Genomic DNA, 21,537 nt, shown 5'->3' with positions numbered 1-21,537 from the left:
TGAGTTCCTCTGTAAGACTTTATTCCAAACTTTGCACAAATCTAAATCTTACCATATTTCATTGGCATATTTTTGCTTTGGCATATAAAAACCATGCATATTATACATTGAGCTCTACCTTCATCAGCAAAGTCCTGCTTAAAGTTGAAGGCAGATGTGAAACCTACAATTGCTCACAATGAAAGTCAATGCAATGACTTTTCCTTGAATGATTTATGTTATTCTTTCCATCACAGCAAGCACATTTCAATCAAGATTCAACACAAAAGACACACACACATAGAACAGCTGTAATCTTCCCTCTTACTGCTATATAGTGTGATTTATATGCAGGGGTGCGCATTTGCTGTCAAAATAAAAGACGCGCACCATAAAAGAAGTTGCAACACACATTTGCGTACATATAAAAGGCACTGTTTTTGTCCACTAGAGTGGGATGTTCACGGCATATTCTGCACCACATCTCTGTGTGTTCATCATTTGTTTGAAGCCAGCTCACCTCCTGCAACCACTTTTCTGAGAATACGCGCTTCTTTTGTGGTTACGACTCCTTCTGACATTTCTTTGGAGGTGGAGAAACACCAAAGTAATTGCTTAAAGGAGCTTCTTCGACATCTTTAAGAGTTCTAAACAAATGTCTGTCCTCCTCCAGAAAATCTTATGTACGCAAACATGCGTTGCAACTTCTTACCTGGTGCGCGTCTTTTATTTTGACAGCAAATGTGCACCTGCGGGCCACTTATATGCACCCCTGTTTATATGTATGCCAAAAGCCTGATTGTAAGGAGATTGAAAGAAAAAAATTATAATTATGCCTGCCCTATAGTGGCATATTAGTACAAAGTAGAATGAAAAAAAAACCCCCCAAGGTTAAGGTAAGATTAGAAGTAAGGTTACATTCAAAGTGAAACCTGGCTGTTAACATTTCCATTACAGCCCAAATCTGACAATTTTTCTTCTTCTTTTTTTAAACAATTGGTCTTTGAAGAGGTCCACAAGTAAACTACCAATGTTCTTATAATGTATGTTGTGTTATAGTCTCTATTTTGACTTACAGATATTGTTTCTTGTATTCATTGTATTCTTGTGTTTCTTTTAATTTGTGTTTCTGTGTTTTGTATGTGTGTAGGTGCCCTTCCTTGCTTCTACTTTATTTCATTTTGGTAAATGCTCTTCTGTGTGTGTCACCTGGGCCTTAACTTCCTGTCTTTGTTCTCATATCTCAATAACCCATTACTGTCATGGTCTGTGTGCGGCAGGCAGGAAAGTAGGACCTAAATGCAGACTCGTGGAGGTGAAAAGACCTCAGCTTTATTGCTGACATAAGTCAAAACAGAAACTAAACTGGGAAGGCTAGAAACTGAGCCTGAAACAGAACACACAGGCAAGTATGAGGGTCGATCCAACAACATACAGGAACACATGCAGACACTAAATACAGAAGGAACAGGGCAAAGGGCAAACACCTGGGAGACACAGCTGACACTAATTACGAAGACGAGATTGGGAGGAAGCAAAACAGAATACATTGTCCTTCAAAGTAAAACAGGAAACAGACTGGGCACAGAACTAAACCTATACTAAACACGAGGACACCGGAACAAAGCGTAAGAACTAGAATACAAAAACATAAATCAGAACACTAGAAGTCATATACAACGAAGAAATCATAGAATAACAATAATAATACACAAAACACTGGGTCACTGACCAAGGACCTTGACAATTACTTTGATAATGCCTCAGATTGGTGTAGGCGATCTATTTTGTGTGGAAAAATAGTCAGATCTTTATCTCAGATCCTGAAGCAGAAAGGCTTAGTTAACAAAGTTAAAAACCACCACCATGATACCTGTCACTGTATCTATGGCATTTTATTTTTATCACACCAGCTCACGCAAAGAAAGCCTAACAGTGTCAAACTTGCTTAGTAGTAGCATTTGCATATCAAACCACAATATAGGGAAATACAGATTCCATATTCTAGTGAATTTGGTCAACTAAAACAATAACTTTTGTTAACAGATTTTCTGCCATTATACTAGTTGAAGAAGGTAAAGTCATGGTTGCAAGTGTTCAAATGCAAGCTAGAGTGAGAATAAAGGTGTGGAGTTTTGGGGTGGAGATTCTTGGGCCAAAGTCAAGTTCTGTTTCAAGACTTACATTTATTAATTTTATTAATATAAACTTATTAAACAACACAAACCATGTAATATTCTAAAAGACAGAGGCTACAGCTAGCACAATTCTAGAAAATGGGCAATAAACATTGTAAAATGAATTAAACTGTTCAAACATGACCCTGTTTTATTATACATGATGCATGTTAATGCATTAATACAATAATGCAAAACTTTTTACCTACATTCTTCCTGTGATTCCCTTCATTAAACTGTTTGAGTAACCTGAATTCCACAGAAATCCTAATAATGCCATCCATAGGAAGTCTTCTATTTCCAAAGACAATAATTACACTGCGCCAGAATAATTTATAACTGCTCTGAGAAATGTTGAAATGAGACCTTATATAAAATCTGCTTTTTCTACAATAAAGTCACAGAGGGAAAACAGATGAGAAGGGGTTATAAGTGGGGAGGAAGGGATACGGAGGGGTATCCAGACACCAGATGGAGGAAGTCACATGTGGTCTTCATGTCAGACTGTGTAATGAGAGAGATGACTGGGGTCTGATCCACCGAGTGTAAACTGTGAGCCATCCTTCCCAACTCCTTGGCTCATGTCCACCTCTATCTCTACATTTCTTACTGTAAACACTTTTCAAATGTGTGACTTTAACAGTCCAAAATCAAGATTTACAGATTGTGTTAAAATATTGACTGACTAAATCATCATTTAAAAAAAAAGATTTACATCCTTGATAGGGGTGCAGGCAGGGTTCCTAAAAACAACAACAACAACAACAACAAAAAACCCACCTTTTAAAATAGCTCTCTCCTCCTCTATTCTAAGCCTCTTGAGTTTTAGCTGCTAATATGGAACCCCCACTTTTCCGTGTGGAAGTCCACAGCCTAACTTGCATCCTTGCAGTTAATTTCAATCTTAAATACAACAAAAGCAGCAGATCACCTGTAAGTAGGATTTATTTCTGAATCTAGACTTGAGATTGTTGATTTTTCTTGCTTGCTTTGTAGGAGCTGTGGTAAACTTGCATGAATTTTATGGCCAGTGCTTCATCAAGCTTTATCAATTAAACATGTTAAAAAAATGGTTAAAAAAAAAGGTCTGGTTATGACTTGGAGAACTTGCTGATGCCACAATTTTAAATGACATACAGTGCATTGTTAGTAAAGGTCACGTCTTGGCATTTGGTCGTAAAGAATAGTGTTTAAACCAATCCAAAGACTAGAAATGTCATAAGTGGGTTTAGATTCTGAAGCTCAAATCCATACATTGACTTAACCATTGATGTGACGCATTTGAGTTTACTCCGTTTGCTTCTACAGTCTCTACACAATACAATGAGAAGAACTGCAACTATTAAAAAAAGCATTTGAAATATAAATTCAATACTTCATCGGCACCTCATCTTCATCTATGATATCTCATCAGCACCATCATCATGACTCAGAAAGGTAATCAGTGGTGATTTAGCTTATAGCACTCAAATCTAACGATGCAAAGGATTTCACAATAAAGGTTGAAGGAAATGCAAATAGCACATGATTTACTTTTAAAACAATGAAAGCTAAGAGAAAACAAAATAAACATTTGGTGAAAAAAACACTTCCTCTAAACAGAGTTTGGATATTTAATTTACTAATTACTTTCAGTGTGAACTGCATAAAAAATAATTCTGTCAAACTAGCAAACAACCTTAAATGTTTTAAACAAACATGAAGTCACATTGTTAATGTAAATGTACATGAATTTAAAAAGGTCTCATAAACGCTGCTGGCAACAATATGTAGAAACCGGGTTATGTGAGGAAGAGGAGGAGGTTGGTGATATAGAAAGGAAGACCTTGTTCATCGGGGTCTTGCATTAAGAGGATTACGGAGAAGCCTGCGGAGCTGGCTAGAATCACTGGTTACAGTTACACACATCCTCCTAAACTCTACAAACACAGGTGTGCACATTAGCACATGCACAATCTTCCTCTAAGCTAAAGCCATACTTCTCTGAGGTGTAAGGGTGCCTGTAGATATCCTGCAGATTCTGTGGGATTCCCCAGCGTGGAGGGGACACAGTGTGAAGACAGCAGTGCTGCGAGGATTAGAGGTGTGGAAAATTAGCTGAGATCTGATGACAGGTATTCAGCTGAGACAGCATAGAGAGATTAGAAAGGAGAAGAGTGGTGATCCACAGTCCCCTTTCTCCATAATAGGACAAAAATTGCTCCGTCATCAGTGAATGAAATTGGGTGTGGCAACTTGTGGGTCAGGAGCTACATATCACGGACTATATGCAGTTATTTTTGTACGACCATCATAAAGAAGAATACATGTTTATTAGCTAAAGTTAGCAAATAACTTGAGACGAGAGAGCGACACACATATATTTTGGAATATCGTAGAGAGCAAGTTAAATATAAAGAATTTATTATTCAGGTAGGCAAAGACATTACTTCACACATGTCTTCTGGGTCGTTTTTTTTTTCTTGCTTTCTGGTTTGGAGCATTTATTGACATCTGCAGCAGCCTTACAGCACATGGGTCACCTACTTAACCGATTGAGGTATACTGGAAACCATCTTCTGGATCCTTAAATGAGCGCTGTACTCTTACAGTAATGGACCATATCTTCAGGCCCATAGTAGCAAAGAATCAGTAAGTATCTTTCATTTGAAATTAAAATATAATTTCCATATATGTCTTGTTCTAGTTCAGTACACGGAATCAGTCATGGGAAAAACTGCTTGACTTAACAGTTGACCAGATGTAGAGACATTGACACTCTCCACAAGAAAGGCTGTCTGCAGAGTGCTGTATTAAAGCTGGGAAGGGAAGGCTCACTGGAAGGGAAAAGCATAGCAAGAAAAAGCGCACAAACAACAGGAAACAGCTTGAGAGCATTGTCAGTAAAAGTTGATTCAGTAACATGGGAGAGCTTCACAAGCAGTGGACACAGACTGGTGTCAGTAGTAGCCTTCAGGAAAGGGGCTACAACTATCATACCCCTACTATCAAGTCACTCTAAACCAAGCCTAGCCAGGATGAGCCACAAGAGTCCGTTCTTCTATGGGACCACCCTGAGAGGAGCGACAAGATTTGTGGACTGGGTCACAGTCAAAGGCAGACATACAATAACACAAGATACTGCATGGTGTGCTACCAACACAAGAAAAAGGGTAATTAAGATTTAAACGGTACCATCACAGATCACTAAGGAGTTCCACTGGGCAGCCAGACACTGCCCTAGTTTAGATATTTTTGGACTTTAAAGGTATGTAAAATACAATACAAGTATTATATGGTCTAATTTAGGTTGAGATAATCTCCAAATTTCATGTTTCATACAGAAAGAAAGAGGTGAAGGAAGGAGATATAGGAAGAAAACAAAAAGGTGAGGAAAGAAGAAAATAAGAGGGAAAGGTCAGACTGGAAAAGAGGGGACTAAGAGAATTAAACCCAAGAAAACAGGAGAAAAAAAACACAGCAAGGAGAAAAAAGGAGACACAGGAAGAAGAAAAAAGAATGGCAAGGAGATAAGGAACGAACAGAAAGAAAGGGAGGAAGGAGTAAAATCAGGAAGAAAAGAAAGAGGAAGAATGAAGGAATGAAAACATGGGAAATGTAGTGAGTGTAAAGACAAAATAAGGTAAAAGATAATAGGGGACGAAATCATTATGAAACAAAAGATGAAATGAGAGGAAGAAATTAGGGTTGGAAATTGAAGAACAGAAGAAGAGGAAAGGAGGAGAGAAAATATCAGAGGAGAGCAGAGTGAAAGGTTGTCAAGTCAGCATTCAGAGTCAAAGAACCGTAATCATCCATAAATGATGATGTGAATCATTGATCTGAAACACAGACTGAAGCTCATCTGTCAGGAGAGTGTCAGCGACTTCAGCAGTAGCCTATAGTCACACATCAAAGTATCTATTGAACCACTGCAGTGTGCATGTTTTCCTTTTACTTACTTCAGATAGAAAATAAAGCAATTTTCACTCATTTGCCTACAAAAAAGCTCTGCAGTGACATAAAGTGAGAAGAGTGGTGGAAATCGCACAATATTACCTGAGCAGAGTTTAATAGACTGTATATAAAAGATAGATAAAGAAAATATATAGTTATCCTCTGATTTCTGGGCTTTACGTTATAAGGCCTCATTTCTTTTCCTGCTGCCATGTTGGTTTTTGGAGCAAGAAGGTCTCATATTTGGAAGAGATCATAGTGTTTGTTAATATTGTGAAGTTTGGCATTTTAACATGGGAGTGATTTGCTTTTTGGAACCAGCTTCATGTAGGACTGCAGTTTTTTTGGCATTTCAAAGTCTGATCAGAGGAGATATTTGCAGAGGGTTAATTTATTTTCCACCATTTATTAAATTAAAAAACTACTTTTGGAACACTTCATGTTGGCATAAACTGTTCAGTGAATGCTTAATGTGCTCATTTTTGAGATTTACATAAAAACTGTTCTTTAATGCCCCTCAGAGTAACCATTTAGCCTATAATTTGTTCTAATATCAGTCTTCACTCATGGCTCTCTTACAACCATAGAAGAGATTTTTTTCTTATTGAGTTAACGTTGATAGTGATAGTAACTGTTTCGCATTTAACTTCCTGACATTTGTGAACACTGCGATGATGCTATGATTATTATTCCTCAGAAGATGATTGTTATTCTGTCACTGATACCTTAAAAAATGCATGGCAAAAAAGTAGCTGGAAATCACAATATTTGCAGGCGATTTTAATGAGAGGTGTAGTTATATTTCTAGGGAGGTGCACATCAGGTTACATCGTAGGGTTTTCAGCTGGGTTTGCAGTTGGAGTGTAGCTATGGCGTAAATTTCCCACTGTCAACTCTTTTTCCTGGAATATGGCCCTAGTAAGGAGCAAGTACATTTTTTGTGTCCTGACATGCAAAAACTTTAAATTGTCAAATGCCGTCTGTTCTTTTTGCCATGACTGTATTTCCATTCTTTGAACAAATTTAGGAATTGGAGAAGGGTGCTGCAGTTCAGAACACCAGAAAGAAAAATTCTAGCTTCCCTTTTATTTTAAGTTGCAAAACAATAAAAAATAAAAAATCAACAAAAAATAAAAAACATTGAGACAGTCTAAATCCCCAGAAATCTAAGATGGCATCCTCACTTTACTTTTAGTGCACAGTGCCGTATACATGCACAACGTGGCAAGTTGTCCATTCAGCGATGGATTCAGGTTCACAGCATCTCAGATATCACTATGGCCGCAGAAACCAGAAACCACTTAATAAAACATGAGTGTTGATTGTCCAGAGAGACGCTACTGCAGTCAAATGATAGGCCCTTAAGAAGCAGGACCGTCGCATGATATAAAGCTCCCATCCTTGAATTTGATTTAACAAGATGTCAAAACTGCAGCATCTACGTGTTGTACTAGGCTACTACAGCTAGTGCAAACTCACACAGGTCTGCAATATAACAAACAAATAGTGCTTTGTGTGTACTTAATGTTACAGATCGATATAGACCGAGTCAGTCTCTCCCAGGGATCAAGCTTCTTAAATATCTTCTGAATAAAACACAGGATGCAGTTTTGTATTTTTTTTATATCACTTGAAGGGTTTTTCATACCAAACTGAGGGCCTGTGAAGACTTTCAAATTTGAGGATGATGTCACATAAAACCAAACATTTAATCAAGGATGAAAACACAAGCACAGATAAGACCAGATAATGAGGTAAACTGTCCTATGAGGACACCTCATCTCTCATCGAAATCACCCGAATTACCAGAGTTCAAATATCCAAACAAAGAGAGAATCCACATGCACCTAGAAAACCCAGGTGGTCGCAATCAATAGCAAAGGCCAAGAAGCCAAAACACCAGCATGAAGTGTGGGAAAAAACCCAGCAGACCCATAGATGCGTCAGGGGCACCCAGAGAGAAGGGCCACAGCACAGGGAAGTGAACAGACCCGAAGCCCAAAAGGGACACCAGCCAGCAAAGACCCAGGCACCACAGCACACCCCCGATGGCACATGACGACCAGTTCCAGGAGGCACCCACCCGAGCCCCCCATTCCCAGTACCCCCACCAATCTTGGAAACGGGAGGTACCCACCCCATCCCAGAGTCATCATCTTTCATTCAATCATTCTTTCCTGAATGAGTGTATACTTTGTGAATAAACTTTTAGCACTCTCCCGTCAGTGTCTCGCTTGCTGTTGACTATAATGCGAGATCATGGAATGAACTGAATATGAACTAGTGATTTAAAGGCATACTGTAGAATTTCAAAAGCCTTTTCTTCTTTTGTTCATCTGAGGCAGTGGCCCTCTGTTTTTTTCTTTTCTTTCTAAGGTACAAAGCATAGAAGTAGCAATTTTACACCGTCCCTCTTGTCGTCTATGTACCTTCTAGGGCAGGGGTCGGCAACCTGCGGCTCTTTAGTCCTTATAGTGCGGCTCTGCATGGTTTGGGAAAATAAATTAGAAGTATTTAGCTGAAGTGTATTTTATTTATGTTAGTTCTTTTTTAACTTGTAGTTCTAAATTGGAAGATTATTGTAATATTGAAATATAAAAATAAAATTATATTCTATTATTTTTTCATCGCTCAAAATAAGCATCACACTCGCGGAAGCCGGTGTACCCGCCGAAACGCCGTGCATTTATCGAGACTTTCAACCGAGGCCAATTATGGATCTTCAGCTCCACCGTGAACTATGTTAAAAACAAACACAGCTCACGCCTCACAGATGACAGCTTACAGTCCTGCGTAAAGATGAAAGTGACTAAGTACAGCCCCGATTTGCAGACGCAGTGCGCGGAGGTTCAGGAGCAGAAGTCCCATTGCTGAAAAGCATGTTCACGGCAGACCCGACGATGTTTCCATGAACATGCTTTTCAGCATCTCTTTATAGACCACTTTTCACACACGGTTGCTGTACAGCCGGCTGCAGCTTTTCAGCTCACAGCCCGACATATACCAACAACAACACAAAAGCATAGATAGCACAGACGTTAAGGTGGCGAGGCGTGATTGCGGGTGCCGCTCAGGTGGGTCCACCTCCCCTGCAGCGGCGCTGCAGACCACGCCCCGCCACACACATTAACCAGGTAAAATACATATTTAGGCAGAATTTTGTAAATATCTATTTTTCATTTTTCAGCAGCATAGTGCTTTTTTCCCAATTAGTTTTTAAAAGCCAGGCCAAGGCTCCAAAAGCCCAAAGGCGATATAAGGGTAGCGGCTCACAACAGTTTTTGTTTGCTACATGGATCATTTTAGTTCAGCTGGGTGTCTTTCCTTTTGTTATATTTCTTTAAGAGTTCAAAATGTGTTAATTACATAAGGTAAAAAAATAAAGCTAAAAAAACAATATATACAGTGTTATCTTCATTTTAGATGTCAAAAAGTATTTGCGGCTCCCAGTGTTTTCTTTTGCGTGGAAACTGGGTCCAAATGGCTCTTCGGGTCTTAAAGGTTGCGGACCCCTGCTCTAGGGTAACAGTGCAAATTGATTACATTTCCCACATTTGTCTATTTCATCTTATCGTTGTTAATTTCATTGCTGTTGTTTAGCCCTGCGACAGACTGGCGACCTGTCAAGGGTGTACCCCGCCTCTCTTCCTATGACAGCTGGGATAGGCTCCAGCACCCCCCACAACCCTGAAAAGGATAAGTGGAAGTGATTGGATGGATGGATGCTGTTGAGAATTATGCCTGTGAATTATTAATATTAAAAAAGTAAATAAAATATCTAACTTCCTTTTGTGGTGCACCAGCACACTGTTCTATTTTGCACTCTGGTCCAGCCTTTGGCCAATTTCAAATTTCCGTCTATTCAATTTTTTGTCTGTACTGTAAGCCCACTCTTTGTCTTGTATGGTATGTGTTTTATTTTACATGTCTTTCTGTCTTTCAGTTATGCCCACATATATCTGTTTGTTTGGTTTTGTTGATTCATTTGATATGCCACCTACCTGCTATGGACTGCAGCTGAAAATTAGCTCTGCTGAATCTGTTGTTTGCCAAAAGGGGAAGAATGGCAATGATGCAGTCTTATTATTTGAAAAAAAAAAATGTTGACAGGAACCAAAGGTGTACATGTCTGTTTTAGTTGATCAAATGCTTGCATCTGCATAGGATACACAGGTGCACATCCAAGTGAGAGTAGTGATAGTACTATTGTGCTATTCCTGGCACAGAGAGTGAGCCACTCAAGACCTAAAGTAAATAACGGTTTACTTTTTTATTAATTTTGTTACACAGTAGCTTTCAACAGGTTCTGGAGTACCACAGTGTGTCAAACCTGCCATACTTTAATTTTACTGTTAGTAAAAGATAGATTTGCCATTTAAAATGACCAAAGCTAAAAAAGGCATACCATTTTAGTTTCCCACAACAAAATCCCAGATTCAGACGCCAAATTAAAAAACCTATTACCTCCAGCCAGGTGACCCCTCTATGACCCTCCATCAAACCTACCCAAGTTGGATGAGGCTCTGCCCTGTGCTGCTCTGTCTTGCAGTTCCTGAGCAATTTCTAGCTGGTTTTGGTGGTGCTGACGAGCCCTCTCCAAGTCCTGAACCGAACAAAAATAATGCATTTTTATCAGACTGTGATTCATTATTTCGTAGTTATTTGTTTTTCAGTTAACTACACCTTTATAGTTATATACCAACCTGCATGCATCGGGCAGCGTGCCCCAGACCAGCATATGCCCTCATCTCAATTGCTCTGTCGACCAGCTCTTGGGCCAACTCCAGCACTCTTGTATGGTACGATATGGCCTTGTCAAAGTCCCGCTGGGAGTGGTAAGCGCTCCCCAGGTTGCTGTACGCTCGTGCCTCCTCACGTCGGTTCTCCAGACTCTGCCAAACAAACCACCATTTCACCGTCACTAAGAAATTACCTTTGTGGTTATTTATTGGCATGCAATGGAATTTCCACAGAGATCACAACATTTATATTTTCTTTTGCTATCCCAGACAGTTAAAGATGAACATATTGCTAAAATGATCCTTTAGTTTATTTAAGCTAGGTTCTCAGGAAATCATTATCCTGATATAAACTGTGTAAATCTATGTGTTGTGTGAATGTCTAAGAAAGAAGAAGAAGAAATCAAAACCATTGTTGTATTAGTGAGTGAGTTAGGCATTCATAATTCTGGCCACTAACTTTTAGTTAATGTTAGTCAACTAGGGGGACTAGCAGTGGATTAATCTGAATTTGGTGCTGTGATGAGTATTTGTGGCAGCTGCACAGTGGTTATTCAACTGAGTCAAAACAAACCACTATATCTTCTAGGCATGACCTTTTTGAGATAAACTCCAAAATTCACTATGGTCAGTCAAGAGTTGCTTTTTGTGAATTAATTAAGTAGTTACAATAAAATAAATCTATTAAGAGAATGTGAATGAACAACTTATATATCCCAAACAAATGTAATGCTAAAAAGATATCAGCTAAAGCTTTAGCTGGGCTATACTTTTGTGTAATATATCCTTTTACCGGAAAATGGTGCAGATTTAGTCAAATCTTTTGTGGAAATGTGGGCAGGACTAAGAAAAAATATCAAAAGTTTACAAAATAGCAGCACAGATCTCAAAACACCAAAGGTTAAATAGAAATACTGTTGCCTTGTCATGGTTAAAATATGCAGAGCTTAAATTAAAACTGCACCTTTTAAGAGATGAAAACCAAAGAAAAACATATTGGTAATGTGATATGAATATATTACATTACCACTATACCTTTGCAATGTCCAGATGCTGCTCATGGCATTGGACAGCATTGGTGAAGTCTCCCAGCGCAGTGTACACAGCACCCATGTTGCCTAGCTGGCGAGCCTCGGAAAGCTTGCACTGACTTTGCCGTGCCAGCAGCACGCACTGTTTATGACTGGCAAGTGAATTAGGGTAGTCACCAATAGCTGTGTACACATGACCCAGACTGCTTAGAGCACTAGATGCAGCCTGAAATCACACATGCACAACATACATACATTGATCAGTGTTCAGTAAAAACAAACAACAACAAAAAGGTACACAATAATTCACATGCTTATAATAAACAGGAACACAATCATGTAGACCAGAGGTGGCAAAATAAATGTACTTCATGGACCATACACAGACCAATTTAATCTTAAGTAGGTTTGCCAGTAAAATAAGTGAAAAAATTCTTTTACATTTTTGCATTCTTAAAATGTTCACACTTTCAGTTTTAATTGTCCATCCATTTACATAAAAGATAATGAGCAGCCAGAAATGTATTCAGAAAAATAAGATCAGTTTCAATTGATATCAGTTATAATTTTTGAAAAAAAAAAAAAAAAGCATTGTCTAACATGCCAAATAACTAATCACTTCCTTGTTATGTTGATAGAAACTATAATCCTGTCTGTGCAATTAGCTTTCCTTCAAAATGTAATTTGTGTTTACATTTTATAAAGACAAATTACATTCTGTTTTTATTTTCTGTTTCTGCTGCAAATCAGCTGTATAAAGGTGTTATTTCTGGGTAAGAAAGGGATAGTTCAGGGAGAATGGAAAAGGAGGCAGGATAAACAAGTGAGGAAAACAAGCATCACCTCCTCCCCCCTCAAATAAAGTCTTGCCAATGGAGGACACGCACATCTTGGTGGCGCCACGAGTGAAAGCTCATCTTTCACATCTTATTTAGACCCTGCTGTGAGAGTCTGACCCTCTGCCACCACCACCTCAGCTTTGTATCAGGTTCTAGCAACCCTATTATTACTCTGTTTTAGTTAACACATGAGACCCTTTTATAGCTCCTTGAGCTGCCTAATGATTTCTAGCACCCCTCATCCTGCTAATTACAGAGCTTCTTCAGGCATAATACCATGCAAATCAAGATGAGGGTTTCATCTTAAGCTCGCTCATTGCTGTCTTCATGCCTGCATGTGCATGAAAATAAGAACTCATGTCCACACACACACACTAGTACTGCCAAAACGATTATTTTGATAGTCGACTAGTCACCGATTATTTTTGCGATTACTCGACTAATCAGATTATGCATCCATTGGATGTAAAACCTACAGGTTATTGCACCAGCATGCATCTGCTCTTATATAACTATCATTAGCTTACGGCTTTAAATGTTTAAGGTATGTGCTAACTAAAAATAAAGACAAGATGATAGTTTATTAAATTTTAATGAAATTTGCAGATTGTTTCAGTGAAGTTTAATAAACTCAGCCGTCTGCTCCTTGCTATCTAAAATATAACAGGACACCGAAGTATAATTTTGAGCCTCTCACACTTCTGATAATCAGTTGTCTGCTTGACGTTTATTCAGTCGTGTAAAAACAATGACTTTAATCTCAGCCAAACCGATTTATTCAGGAACAAATAAAATACTGAAAAAAACCAAACAATAACATTTTTAAGTTATCTAAGTGACTTATATATCATGTTTAACCTGAGTAGCAAAAGACAGCGGTGGGTTTGAAAATGATTTTCCGGGTGTCCGGTGTTCTCACGGCTCTAGTGAGCCTAGCCCCCGGCTAGCTATCGAGCTGGTGGGTAACAGATGTCTCCGAAAACATCAGAGTGCTTTTGAAAATATGTGGTGTCTTGATAAACTGAGCAGATATTTGAGGTTTACACAGCTACATTCTCGCCTGAAAATATGTTAAACGTTTATTTTGTGACCCAGAAAGAATAATAAGAGTAATATTAAAGCTAACTAGCTGCCGCCATTGTTGGAAACTGAGCAGGGCCGCGCTATGAATTCTGGGATAGGTCGGGCCACGAAGTATACACCTGACCCATCCTTCAAATCTGGGGAAACAAAGGGTGCATTTGTTGGCCGCATTTGTCAGTCTTCGTCGTGTCGCTGTAACGTAATCGGCCTACAACAGCTACAATACCGGACACTGCTTCTCATTCTTCAGGGTTTAATGGCAGCTGCCATCCTTGTCCATGCAGTGCTGCCATCCTCTGTTTCAGTCCATTATTACACTCTTAAATCTTACTATTATTTCCTGCGTCTTTTGGGATCTTACAAAGCTTCAAACAACGCGTCGACTATTAAATTAGACGATTTTAATAGTCAACGTAATCGTGAATAGTTGACTAATCGTGGCAGCCCTAACACACACACACAGACACGGATTGTCAGATCCATGTCAGATAGTCTTGTCTGCTTCTCAGATTTGACAGAAAAAAACTGAGAAGAAATGTGACCCACTCACTACATTTTTGCCTTCGTAATTTAAAAGCGGCCTACTGATTCATAACTAATCTAGAGATTATTGGGATTGATCTGTTTGCTATCAATGGAGGCATATGAAAAAGATGTGAGGTGTGAGCAATGGTTTGTTTCAAATTAAACAAGAGAATGAGACAAGAGCAGCAGTGTGTACTGACATATCTCTTATTAATTAATGTATCTATACATGACATTTGCTTGTTAATAGATTGTATATACAGTTGGACCACATGACAGATCCCAGAAGTAAGGGAAATATATACCAGATATGGGTGCACCTATCTTGGTAAGTCCTCAGTCATGCAGGCCAAGAGGCCTCGATGAACCCCTGGCAACCTATAGTCACTAGCAAAAAAATATGTATTCCCCACTTGGGTGGCAAGTGGTTGGTGGAGATCGCTGTCTACTGCTGGGTGAAACTGATCGCAAAGGGTGCCATAACAAAAACCTCTTTGATTGCTTGATTTAGTAGCAGACTCACAGACTAGTGGAATTGCAATTTGCATGGAAGATACCAAATTTTCTACAAACACTAATTGTAGACACCGAACAGCACAAATGCAAGCCAGAAACGGAGAACACCATGTTAGACAATAAGAAACCAAAAGATTTCAAATTGTATATAATTTGAAGACAAACAGTTGACATTTCCAGTTTGTGTGACATTCTTCAGTTTCAGTAATTTAATGAATAGTTGATGATTACCTGTAGACTACTTAGCGTCTTTCATACAAACTATGGCTGATTATGGCAATCTGCTAGCAACCAAAGCAATCACAACAAGGTTTTCAGTGTGCCAGCATATATCTTGTTGGGATCAATTTTACTGATGGCAAGCATTCTCCAGCAAACACTTGGAACTGGTTGGGGAACACAGGCGATTGCCAAGCAGTTTCTATGCCTGTGTGACTGGGACCTAACTTTATTTAAACTAGAGAGTATTCTGTGGTGAAAGCAAGGAGTGACATTAGTCCTGGGTCTGAAAAGTAAAGATAACACTGAAGTCCCTAAATCCATTTGTATTTGTCCCAATGACCAGCCGGGGGTGACTCCTCTAATTGAAATATGCTATATAAAAGTCTATGAAAGAAAAATCCCTCTAATTTTCACCGGGTTTATGAACACAGTCAACACTTTCCTGGTCAGTCTAAGATCTTAACAATAAGATATTTATCTAATTGAATAAGCACAAAATTCATTTTGTAAATTATGATCCTAAATAGAGTCCAACAGCCATTAAAGCATGGCAACCTTGAGGATTGATCAACTTTCCTCAAGTGCTTACTAACTGTGCTATATCAAAGTGGCTACTTTACTCTTTTACACACAGTCTGATTATGTTGTGTACCATGACTTACACAATGTTATATTATTCTGAATTTATGCCACAATTGAATTACATTGAAAAAAAAAAAGGTTTTAGTTTTTATTTATGTGATGTATATTTTTATGTTCATTTACTGGCTTCTTCAGCAGTTTGCACACAAAATAATTTTTGCTCTCAATACACTGAGCATCATAATTAAATACTATCTTATATGATTTGGCCAATAAATTAATTGAAGAATTTCTATCAGGCTTTATCGCTCTCTCCTCAGTGTTTAGCGTAAAGGCCTGCAGAGTCTCAGCTTGTTACAGCAACACTGAGAGAGTGTGCTGCAGTCTAAAACAACACCTCAAATGACTCACACAAACAGTGTTATTTCCTTGGCACTATGATAATGACTTCAATCTGTTGAAGTCCAACAATGTGCATATCTGTGAACACACAGTGAGAAGTAATAATCAATAAACCCTGTCCGAAGGTAAAACCTCACACAGTAAGAACCATTTCTTTGGTGCATTCACAGTGAAAGTAATTAGCTTTAGAGGCCATCTGAGCACAAACAGCAGCCTATCTTTGATTCAGATACACACACACACGCACACACAAACTTAAAAAGTAAAATGTGAATTTTACATTTCAAAGAAAATCACAAGGGACAGACAAAGCTTAGTCAAAAGTTATGTTTAGAAGTTTACAGAATTTGTAAAGAAGTAAAAATTAAAATAACTTTTTAAAGAGGGGTTATTAGCATGATTATAACCAATATAATAGCACTTGAGGCTGCCTTTAAATGCAGCTCAGTCCCTCTATAGATGGCCATGTTAAAATGTTCAACTTCAATGGTGACTGTTACTGTACATGTTGCATGTTTACAGAGGTCCCCAATTCCAGTCCACGAGAGCCAGTGTCCCTGCAGGTTTTAGATGTGTCCTTGATCCATCACAGCTGATTTAAATGGATAAATTACCTTCTCAACATGTCTTGAAGTTCTCCAGAGGCCTGGTAATGAACTAATCATGTGATTCAGGTGTGTTGACCCAGGGTGAGATCTAAAACCTGCAGGGACACCGGCCCTCGTGGACTGGGATTGGAGACCCCTGGGCTAGACTATAGTTATTTTTTTAAATTGTATAACAACTGTGAGGTGGATAACTTTTGTAGAGGTCATCCATTTAGATTGTGTTAGGTGTGCAGTGTGCAGTCAATTATTGATTAATTAATAAATGGCTTCAATTTTTTTAAACCAGAAATGCAACAGTCTGTTTTAAAAAATATTTGCTACTTTTTGTTGTCAAGTTTGATAGGAAAATGGATGTGTAAGTATATGTATAAGTAAACTAAAGCAGGTTATTTTTCTTTTTGATCTGTGTTCAATTCTAAGCAGCAGTTTTTAAAATTGTTTTCTGACATATATAGATTAAAGTAGTTGATACCGCAATAAAAATGCAGTATTAGTTTGAGCCCCAGAGGAATTTGACAGAAAAATCTATTCCTTCATTTCAATTGCAGCCCATATGGACAGATAATACACATGCATGTCCTTTTAAATCAGGTTTCATCAGTGCTAAAAACTGTCACTGAAAACAGCCAAACTGACCTTTAGTGGAATTTACCACTTGTAATTAACGTCAGAATACCCTGTTCTTTTCTTTCTACTCATGTGTGTTCACAAGTGAGCACATGTTTGTGAAAAATACGACAGCACACATCTACAGAAATCTATGTCCCCACCCAAGTGATGAGGGTAAACACATAAAATCCAGTTGACACATCTGCGCTGGAGCTCCAGGCAGGAAACAGAGATTTAATAAATGACGACACGTCTGTGTGTACAGTCAACTGGCCAGACAAGTCTTTGATTTCCCTTAAGAACATCTTACTTTAAGAGAAAAAACACAGGTGCACGCACGCACGCACGCACGCACGCACACACACACACAAATACAGTCATATGTCTGGACCAGTCCATGTACACAGACATACATGGATTGGTCTAGACATATATTTTTTTACATCTCCCTCTCTCTCTTTCCTATATATTTATATATAAGATAAAAAAAAATTCCCCACTCGCCCCTGTGGGCGGTTAATCCTTCAAGCTCGGGTCCTCTACCAGAGGCCTGGGAGCTTGAGGGTCCTGCACAGTATCTTAGCTGTTCCTAGGACTGCGCTCTTCTGGACAGAGATCTCTGATGTTGTTCCTGGGATCTGCTGGAGCCACTCGCCTAGCTTGGGAGTCACTGCACCTAGTGCTCCGATTACCACTGGGACCACCGTCACCTTCACCCTCCACATCTTCTCGAGCTCTTCTCTGAGCCCTTGGTATTTCTCAAGCTTCTCGTGTTCCTTCTTCCTGATGTTGCTGTCATTCGGAACCGCTACATCTATCACTACGGCCGTCTTCTTCTGTTTGTCTACCACCACTATGTCCGGTTGGTTAGCCACCACCATTTTGTCCGTCTGTATCTGGAAGTCCCACAGGATCTTAGCTCGGTCATTCTCCATCACCCTTGGGGGCATTTCCCATTTTGACCTCGGGACTTCCAGGTTATACTCGGCACAGATGTTCCTGTACACTATGCCGGCCACTTGGTTATGGCGTTCCATGTATGCCTTGCCTGCTAGCATCTTGCACCCTGCTGTTATGTGCTGGATTGTCTCATCTTTACACAGCCTGCACCTGGGGTCTTGCCTGGTGTGATAGACCCCAGCCTCTATGGATCTTGTACTCAGAGCTTGTTCTTGTGCTGCCATGATTAGTGCCTCTGTGCTATCTTTCAGTCCAGCTTTGTCCAGCCACTGGTAGGATTTCTGGATATCAGCCACCTCCTCTATCTGCCGGTGGTACATACCGTGCAGGGGCCTGTCCTTCCATGATGGTTCCTCGCCTTCCTCCACTTTCTTGGGTTTCTGCTGCCTGAGGTATTCACTGAGCACGCTGTCAGTTGGGGCCGTCTTCGTGATGTATTCGTGGATGTTCGTTGTCTCATCCTGGACTGTGGTGCTGACACTCACCAGTCCCCGGCCTCCTTCCTTCCGCTTAGCGTACAGCCTCAGGATGCTGGACTTGGGGTGAAACCCTCCATGCATGGTAAGGAGCTTTCTTGTCTTTATGTCAGTGGCTTCTATCTCCTCCTTTGGCCAGCCTATTACCCCAGCAGGGTACCTGATCACGGGCAGGGCGTACGTGTTGATGGCCCGGATCTTGTTCTTACCGTTCAGCTGACTCCTCAGGACTTGCCTGACCCTCTGCAGGTACTTGGTGGTTGCAGCTCTCCTAGCGGCCTCTTCATGGTTCCCATTCGCCTGCGGGATCCCCAGGTACTTGTAACTGTCCTCTATGTCTGCAATGTTGCCTTCTGGTAGTTCAATCCCTTCAGTTCTGACTACCTTCCCTCTCTTTGTTACCATCCGACTACACTTCTCCAGTCCGAACGACATTCCAATGTCATTGCTGTATATCCTGGTGGTGTGGATCAGTGAATCGATGTCTCGTCCACTCTTGGCATACAGCTTGATGTCATCCATGTACAGGAGGTGACTGACAACTGCTCCATTCCGTAGTCGGTATCCGTAGCCAGTCTTGTCAATGATCGCACTGAGGGGGTTAAGGCCTATATATATATATATATATATATATATATATATATATATATATATATATATATATATATGTAAGAATAAGAAACAATATTATCCTCTCATTAGATTAGATTTATATTGTGGACAACAAATCTTATTAGAAAAGCTTGGATAGGTGGAAATCGGGAAAAAAAACAATGTAAGTAGAAAGGTGTAGGAAGATGGGCGCCTAACTCTTTTGCATAGAAATAGAATAAGACAGATGAATAAAAACAGAGAAAGATTACTGCTGACACTGCTGACACTGCTGACACTGCTTCCCCTGCGTGCTTGATAACAAGATGTATGAGGTTTGGGAAGGTGATGTCTTCTGAGGTCTGCTGATCTGCAGGGACTGCAACTGAACCTTTTTGTGGACTTCTTGAACTAATGCCATACTTGATTTGATGGAAATGTCTTTATTTGTCCCTTGTCAAGATCTTTTCCTTTTTTAACTATTTTTTAGACTGATTTTGATTATTGTTCAGAGCACAAATGCAAATACCTATCATTGTTGTTGTTATTATTATTAATGTCATAACTGTAACAGTAACTGTACCAAAGTTCCTGCCAGTGTTCTGCAGTCGAGCACTTTGTTTGGAAGCAGGCAGTATTGAAGGCTTCTCACACCACACAGATAAACACAAATAACACAGTTGAGCAAACACACAGTGGGAGATATGGATTTCTGTTGATGACCGTGTTCGAGTCGCCTTAAGCTGCACACCTGTGGAGGAGAAGGTCGATAACCGTCTGTCAACAATACACGTGCAGGAGTCTATGGTGCATTTGCAGCTTCCAGACAGACACACACACACACACAAGCAACAAAAAAAAAAAGAGAAACAAGAGCGTTTGGTTTTGATCCAAGCTTTCCTGAGCTCTGAGCTCTTCAGAAAAGTTGGTAACTGTTCCTCATTTGTTTTACTGACAGGGGTTCAATCAGGCTCTTTAGATTTACCTAGAGACCAATCACATCAGATAAATATAGGATGCAATCACACGCTATTAAGTGACTGCATGTGCGTGTTCAAGTGTGTGTTCAACTGCAAGGCAGAACTTCAGAGACCATTCGAGAGGTCGAAACTCAGATATAATAAAACTTTGCAGTAGAATATCCTGTTGACTTTTACACATTAAAGATAGTGTAATTCCATATTTCTGAGGAGTTGTGTCAAATTGCAAAAACACACAGAGAGTACCTTTAATGTCATGTAAATTTTAATTAAAACACAAATTAGTGAGAGATATTGTCTATTGAGCATGCAGACATGTGACCATGTAACCACGTTACATAAAGTTGTTTGCCATTTTGGAGGTTTGGCAATCATGGTGACAATGTAGGATCAAATGAATAAGGCTCCCCTCACACAGACCCAAAAATCTACTTCTGATAGCTTTGGTCATTAGCATATTGCTGTGGCCTTAGTTTAAATTTGTTAGCATCTTATTCAGTTGCTCACCTGTAAGTAACTGTACTTCCTTCACCAGCAGTTACACTCCCCACAGTTGCTGGTCCACACATCACTTTCAGTGTGTATGCAGTTTAACACACAACATAGAGGACTGCAGTGGAGGGTACATCCATCTAAAACATCAAATATCAAACTACAAGACTGCTTAACCCATAATTACCAGAAAACCCAGAACTTAGAATGCTAGAATAATCACTGAAAGAAAGCTATAATGAAACTCTTCCAAATAGTAATCAAAATGAGAGCTGAAGAATAAGAGTGAAAAGCAAACTAAAAAGTCAACAAATAACAATAAGTAGAAGTCCTCATTGGCCTAACAAAACCTACAGACCATGACGTTAACAAATTATATTATTTTCTAAAAATCTTCCTGAGTACACAAAAGAAAAAAAAGATATGAATAAACTGGAAGAAAACAGTGAAAGGAAAAACAGCATAATGACAGAAATGTAAATCAAATCAGACAAAAGCTCAAATATTTATTAATCTAGTTGCTACCAGAACTGTCTTCTATACAGTGTAAAGAAACCAGTGATCAGTATGGTTGTTTAGATTTATCCCACAATATTAAAACACCAATAAAATATTCCTTAAAATGAGCCACAAGCACAACTCATAATATTCAACTACATATGAAATCCAGTGAGCCATAAATACATCTGCCATGACTCCATGTTGCACACTCACCAGCACACATATACACATTTGTATGTACACACTCTCACAAACATATGAAAGTTAAACGTAGGGAAACACACACCAA

The 21,537-nt window shown here is 39.3% G+C and overlaps 1 protein-coding gene across 3 annotated transcripts in view; it reads right to left on the bottom strand.

Moving 5' to 3' along the window:
- Positions 1-21,537, bottom strand: part of ttc28 (tetratricopeptide repeat domain 28) — a 149,660-nt gene that overhangs the window by 48,531 nt on the left and 79,592 nt on the right. For all 3 annotated transcript variants that reach the window (XM_087843926.1, XM_035913857.2, XM_087843927.1), the window contains exons 6-8: positions 11,867-12,088; positions 10,796-10,984; positions 10,599-10,695 (exon numbers count right to left, since the gene is read on the bottom strand). In XM_087843926.1, coding sequence (XP_087700052.1) covers positions 10,599-10,695; positions 10,796-10,984; positions 11,867-12,088 — 508 coding nt within the window. The remainder of the gene's footprint in view (positions 1-10,598; positions 10,696-10,795; positions 10,985-11,866; positions 12,089-21,537) is intronic.

This window comes from Neolamprologus brichardi, chromosome 7, assembly GCF_056152115.1.
Source record: "Neolamprologus brichardi isolate AB-2024 chromosome 7, ASM5615211v1, whole genome shotgun sequence".
Classification (NCBI taxonomy): Eukaryota; Metazoa; Chordata; class Actinopteri; order Cichliformes; family Cichlidae; genus Neolamprologus; species Neolamprologus brichardi.
Note: the sequence above shows the minus strand (reverse complement) of the source record. Positions and strands in the feature narration are given on the sequence as shown.